At 36.9% G+C, this 7244-nt stretch overlaps 1 protein-coding gene across 1 annotated transcript in view; it reads left to right on the top strand.

The window, feature by feature from the left end:
- SENP2 (SUMO specific peptidase 2) overlaps nucleotides 1-7244 on the top strand; it is a 56245-nt gene that overhangs the window by 47593 nt on the left and 1408 nt on the right. Inside the window, exons 15-16 of the mRNA XM_007935965.2 lie at nucleotides 1365-1449; nucleotides 3055-3150. Of these exons, the coding sequence (XP_007934156.1) occupies nucleotides 1365-1449; nucleotides 3055-3150 (181 nt within the window). The remainder of the gene's footprint in view (nucleotides 1-1364; nucleotides 1450-3054; nucleotides 3151-7244) is intronic.

Consider the following 7244-nt stretch of genomic DNA (forward strand, 5'->3'; position numbering starts at 1 on the left):
TAGTGATACTGCCTCAGAAACCCAAAGAGGGGTTGCTATGAGTCGGGGCTGACTCGATGGCACATAACAACAACAACAACAAGAAATTAAGAGTAAGAAATTTAAATTCTATGAAATTAAGATTGTGTTGAGTAGGTTTGAGCTATGGAGGGTCATCAACCATGGCAATATCTTAAGATTTTTCTGTCCCCTAAGAACCAATTTTCACCCCCTTGCCAGCAGTATTGTTGCCATTGAGAGTGTGTGCCCCAGTTTAGCACTGGCCTACTTTAGCAGGTTAGGATGAGAACTGAGATGCCTAGGTTGTTGAAATTGATAGGAGATTTGAGTAAAATTAATTACTTATAATACTTCAGTGCACATCTCCTAAGAATAAGGAAATTTTACTATATAACTGCAATGCCCTTATCACACTTAAGAACATTAACAATCAGTGTATCACGTAAGAGTCCTGGATGGTACAAATGGTTAAGGTCTTAGCTACTAACCAAAAGGTTGGTGGTTCACATTCAGCCAGAGGTGCCTCAGAAGGAAGGCCTGGAGATCTCCTTCTAGGAAATCTGCCATTGAAAAAACTCCAGGAAAGCACAACCCTCCTCTGACACACATAGTTGGAATTGACTTGATGGTAACTGGTTTGGATTTATTTTTAAAACATCATGTAACAACCAACCAAAAAAAAAAAACCCAAAATCATTGCTGTTGAGTTGATTCAACTCATCATGTAACAAACAGTACATATTCCAATTTCCTCAGTTGTTCCCCAGGTATTTTTCATAGCGCTTTTTCACACCTAATCTGGGAGCCAGTCAGAGTTAACACATTGTACTTTGTTAATGTTTTTTTGGTCGTCTTTAATTTAGAACAGTTTGCCTTTCTTCATATTTCATGGCAATGGCTTTATTTTTTTTAAAAAAATATGTCCAGGCCAGTTGTCTTGTTTCTTATCTATTTTTAAGTGAGAAAAAGCAAGTTGCAAAATGAAATACAAAGAATAAGCTCAAAAAAAAAAAAAATGAGCTCACTTTTTTAATAAATAAATATCTATTGTGTATATGGGTGAGTGGAGAACTACACAGCAAACTTAAGAATCACTACTTCTGGACTAGTTATTACAGGAGTCTTTTGCTTGTTTAATTATTTTCATACGTTTTAATTTTTAGAAACGAGCACGTACAATGTTTGTAATAGAAAAAACCCAAAGTTAAATGTAAAGACTAAAATTTTAGGCCATCACGTTTAGAAAATACTAATGGAGATAGGTTGGGGAAAGGCCTGTGTATGAAATGTCATGAAGTCCTTTGGAATCGTGTGGCATCTCCACAGGGACTCATGTATATGTCTCTTCTTTGTTGTTTTTTCAGTCAGTATTTACAGGATGAAAGTAAGACCAAAAGAAATAGTGACCTGAACCTTTTAGAATGGACCCACTACAGCATGAAGCCACACGTAAGTGAAAGTCATCTATGGTTGAAATGCTTTGTTCATTTACCTACTGCGTCCCTGCATGGTTCAGGCTCCCTTCCTCCCCTCACTCAGCCCTCAGGCACACCTTCTCTTAAAATATACATCATCTTACGAATGACCTACTTCTAAATCTTTAATAAGTACTTTAACCAAAGTGGTTGCTTCCTAGCCTTTATCTTCGTGTGCTAAATAAAAATGCTAACTGTCTGCTAGCACCTATCTGGTAGAATTAAAGAAGGGGGAAAAAGAAACCAAAAAGCTGTAAACTGAAGTCAGTTACTTTTCTTGGTGCTAATAAAAGTTTTAAATCTTTTGTCCATGCTTTACATCTGAAAAAAAAAAAAAAAATGTATCTGGGAATTTTATTCATTTAGGACTTAAGAGTTCCATGCTTGTGGGTCATCGAGAGCCAGATGTGCTTTTTTGAGTGTGTTTTGTATCCTGCCATGTGTGAATTGTAGAGTTTGAAAATGCATTCCTCTTTCAGTCCTAATAGCTTCCTTTAAAGTCAGCTACATGAATTCAGCTTTAGCCCTGAACTGTATGATGGCTCAGCTGTCTATCTAAAAGCATTTTTGTTCTTAAGTTGAATAATTAGAAGGTTATACTTTAAATACCCTGAAGAGAGCGCAGGTGTAGGATGAATATTGTGTTTGGTAAGGGGAGCATAGTAGTAAAGAAAACAAATCCTCTTCCTTGTGTGTTGGAGTCTCTGTAGCCCCGTCTACTATGTGAGGACTGCTGGGCTCTGCTAATGTTTCTGATAGAGAGAAGTGTGAAGTGCCTGCCACAGAAACGGGTGGCATGTATGTTCACTTTCACAATAATCATCTGTATTTCTTTGAATAAAAATTGAGCTATTTTTATCTGGAATGTTTTCAGTTTCTCCCATACTTTTTATGTTTTGCTCTTGTGACCGACAGCCAAAGTGTGGCACGGGCTGCCCAAAATGAGTGCAACACACACAGGACTGGGGAGCATGTGAGCTTACCTTGTGTGGGGGTTGGAATCCGCAGCCTTTGGCTTATTGTGCTGCGAGAGCTGTTTGCACCACGTTGTGTTTTAGATAGACCTGAGCAATCAAGGTGGGATCGTAATTGGCTAAAGCTTATCAGGAGGTTTCTTTCTTTTTCCTACTTGAAAATGTGGGTGTCCAAAGAGATCCCCTGGCTAGGGAAGAGAAATTAAACTCTGCAGAATTGAAGTAGATTGGATATATTTTAAGTATATTTCTTCTTGAGCCACCCTTAGCCATTTTCAAAATTTATAAAGGTGTCTGAAAAAGTTCTAATATTTCTGTTCCTGGTAATAAACCTTTCAATTTGATTTCTTTCTATTAGAGATGAAAGATGGAAGTGTCACTTTGCTTTTCTCTTTTCTTCTGAAGAACATTTTCTGTGATACCACATAATCCATGGTTCAGTTTTTCATACCACATTGAGTAAGACTAACCTGTGTTGTGTCTGCATGTTTGTGTAATACCATTCACCTTTATAGTATTGTCTATTCACCGTGATACTTAGGAGTCAAAGAGATTTGTATGTGCCTTTTCACCTCTTCCTTCCTTCTTTTATTTTTCAATTTTAGGAGATTCCTCAACAGCTGAATGGGAGTGATTGTGGAATGTTTACTTGTAAATATGCAGATTATATCTCTAGAGACAAACCTATCACATTTACTCAGGTGAGTGAAGACCCCTCCTCATCCACTTAAACCAAAATCAAACCAAACTTACTGCCATCGAGTCGGCCCCAACTCATAGCGACCCCTCCTTGGGTTTCCGAGGCAGTATCTCTACGGAAGTAGATTGCCCAACCTTCCTTCAGAGGAGTGGCTGGTGGGTTTGAACCTCCAGTCTTCTGGTTAGCAGTCAAACCCCTTAGGCACTATGCTACCAGAGCTCCTACTCATCCACTTACTTGTTAACTAAATTAGATAAACTTAGAGTACTTTGCCAGTGCCTGGCACACATTAAGAGCTCAATAAATATTAGCTGGGCTCCTATTAATATTGTAGCCATAGCTTTGCTCTCACCAGGATCAGGATCATTAGTCTCTGGTGACCAGTGGAATGATTTACATATATTTGAACTCCAGTGTTCATGGGTTCTTGTGTGTTGGTGATATTTTTAGCCAAAGGAGAAAGCACATCAGAATGTAGAACAGCAAGGAAAAAAATCAGGCCTAGTGAGAATTTAGCCAGAGGTCTATGACATAATACTGCTTTTCCTTTCTGTTCTGGTTAAATTCGGTTCTCCATGGCTGTGCATTTGAGGGTAAGCTCAAGTATGTTAGGAACTTCTGACCATGTGTGTGTGTGTGTGTGTATTTTAATGTGTTTTATTGAAATATAATTTATATGCAGTGAAATACACAAAACTAAAGTGACATGAGTCAATTTTTTTTTGCAGTGTTCCTTCCCCACCCTCCCACCCCTAGCAACTAAGAAAGTTTCCCTCCATATATAAACCTTTCCTTGACCCTCCACAACAATGAACTAATACTATATTTGTCCTTCTGTGATTGACTTATTTCACTCAGCATAATGTCCTCCAAGTTCATCCATGTTATGTGGTGTTTTGCAGACTCTACATTAGTCTTTAGTGCTGCATGGTATTCCATTGTGTGTATATACTGTAGTTTGGTCATCCACTCTTCCATTGATGGGCACATAGGTTGTTTCCATCTTTTTGCTATTATAAATAGTGCTACAGTGAACGTGGGTGTGCATATATCTGTTCCTGTCCTGGCTCTCACGTCTCTAGAATATATATCTAGTAATGGGATTGCTGGGTCAAATGGTATCTCCAATCCAACTTTCTAAGGAATCGCCATATTGCTTTCCACAGTGGTTGTATCACTTCACAGTCCCACCAGCAGTGTATGAGAGTCCCAATCTCTCCACATCCCCACCAGTATTTGTTATTTTCTGTCTTGTTGAACCTTGCCATCAGTGCTGGGGTGAGACGGTATCTCATTGTTGTTTTGATTTGCATCTCTCTGATGGCCAATGATTGTGAGTATCTCTTCATGTATTAGCTGACCACCTGAATATCCTCCTTGGCAAAGTGTCTCTTCATGTCTTCTGCCCATTTTTCAACTGAATTGTTAATTCCTTTGCTGTTGAGGTGTTGGAGTTTACTATAAATCTTAGAGATAAGTCCTTTGCCAGATATGTAATTATCTACAAGTAAGAAACTGTTGCTGTCATTTTTGTTATGTACTTTTTCATGGTGTTGATTTCTTTGTTCCATATAATTTTCTGTGCTGAGCTCATTTTATTTATGAATCAAGCTATCATGTCCTTCATTGCTGTTGTTTTAGTATCTGCTACATATTTGTGCTGGTCCTTTTTTTTATTTTGATGTGAAAGTTTATTGTTTTTCTTTGAGGGTTACCCTGTGATTTATAGTTTTCTTCCCACATTTAGAACAGTCCGTTCTATCTTGTAGTTGTATTTACTTCCCTACCATTTAGAAGTTCTGTAACTACACAATTTTTTTCCTCTTTTTGGTTTGTAGTTGTCCTCATTTGTCAATTGATGTATTTGGTTTCCTGTTTACAATCTTGTAGGTTTATTTACTTTGGATACTTCCATGGCTGGGTTGGTTTCTGGGTTATGTCACCATGTGTGTTAATGGTCCGTTGTTGTTTGCTGTTGTTGGTTCTCTGTCCAAAGGACTCCCTTTAGCATTTCTTGTAAGGTTGGTCTGGTTTTAACAAATTCCCTTAATTTCTGCTTATTTGGAAATGTCCTAATTTCATCATCATTTGAGGGACATTTTGCTGGGTACATAATTCTTGGTTGGAAATTTTTCTCTTTCAGGGTTTTATATATACCATCCCATTGTCTTCTTGCCTGCTGGTTTCTGCTGAGAAATCTGCACTTAGTCTTATTGGTTGCCCCTTGTAGGTAACTTTTCATTTTTCCCGTGCTGCTTTCAGGATTCTTTGTCTTTGGTTTTGGTGAGTTTGATGATATGTCTTGGTGATTTTCTTTTGAGGTCCATCCTGTTTGGGGTTCGTTGGACTTCTTGATAGGATATATTCTCATTTTTCATCATATCAGGAAAATTCTTTTCCAAGAAATCTTCCACAATTTTTTCTATGGTTTTATTTGTCTCTTCCTGTTCTGGAATTCTGATTACACATAGGTTATTCCTTTTGAGGGTATCCCACATGAACCTTAGGCTTTCTTCATTTTGTTTTGATCTTTTTTCTGATTGATCGCTTTCTAAAGAAGTATTGATGTATTTGCCTTCAATCTCACTAACTCTGTCTTCCATTGGTTTAATTCTACTCCTTTGCTCGTTCAATGTGTTATCTATTTCTGAAAATTTAGTATTAATCTTCTGGATTTCTGTCTGTAGATTTTGTATCATTTCTAATTTTTCATTTATTTTGTCATTTTGTTCTTATATTGTCTTTCAAAATTGTTGTAGGGTTTTCTTTGTTTTCCTTAGTTTTTTCAGTGTTTTCCTTGATCTGTCTCTCAATTCGTTGAAGGTACTTAAATATAATTCTTTTGAATTCTTTATCAGGGAGTTCCAATGCTGCATCTTCCTCAGGGATGTGTTTTGGGTCTGTATCCTGCTCCCTTTGTTCTTCTGCTTTATCTTGCTTCGTTATGTGCACTGTGATGCTCTGTTATTTCTGAGGTATTATGACATTTTTGTGTTTATATTTAATTGGTGATTGTATGTTGAAGTGACTTGCCCACAATTTTTGTTTTCTTTGGATTTTATCTAAGTAAACAGGGTACTGTGCTAGTCTATTCAGTAGTTGGCAGCACTTGTAACACTCGCCACCTGTCTCCTTTCCTGTTGTCAGCCTCCCGTATGTCCCTGCTGTCCTTGGCAAACAGAGCCTATTCTTAGGTCCCTGGAATCCAAATATGAACATGTATATTTTTAAGAGTAGATTCTCCCTTTTTACAACCAAGGGCAACACCTTTTAAAAAATATCTTTCTTTAGTAGCCCTCATATTTTGATAGATGTTGTCTGTCAAACAACTGTATTGAGTAGCAGGACTGGTAACCTCATTCCTAGTTTTTGAGCAACATGTATTAATACAATTCTAGTCTAAAATAAAGACACTTGTTACTGGTTATTCACCTGAGTAGTTTTACTACGAATAAATGTGCAGTTTATTTACTAGATGTTTTGAGCTATTTAAAATAATCTAAGAATCCATATGTTAAGACTTTTTAGATTCTCCCCCAGGTAGGAAATCACTAGTTTCTAGTAAAGTGGTGTATCTCCAGCTGTTTATCATGCTTCAACAGTAGTACCTCAAGGGTGAGAGATTTTGATTCATCCAAAAAGACCAGTTAAGTTATGGGTAATTTTGGCATTTTCTTGTATTCTGATGCTTTGAAGATTGACACATGTGGTGGTTTCCAGCCAAGTAGAATAATAAATTAAGTAAAACATACCATTCTTTGATGTTGCTAAATGGCAACATCTCTGTGGCAATGTATAAAATTTATAGAACAGAAAGAAATTTGTGGACTTAATTGTGTTTTTTTATTTTAATAAAGTTTTTCTCATGTAAAAGTAGAATGGATTCATCTTCCAATGTTTTTAGAATATAGAAATAGAAAAACTACCTGTTGTCCTACAACTTGGATAGCTCCATTTTTGGGACATGTTTTTATTATTTATTTATTTATTTGTTTATTATTTATTGTGATTTGGGTGAAGATTTACAGAGCAAATTCACTTTCCATACAGCAGTTCACATATACTTTGTCTCATGTCATTGACCACAGTTTACCA

The sequence above is a fragment of the Orycteropus afer genome, unplaced genomic scaffold (assembly GCF_000298275.1).
Source record: "Orycteropus afer afer isolate SDZICR_OR568_19922 unplaced genomic scaffold, OryAfe1.0 scaffold00032, whole genome shotgun sequence".
Lineage (NCBI taxonomy): Eukaryota > Metazoa > Chordata > Mammalia > Tubulidentata > Orycteropodidae > Orycteropus > Orycteropus afer.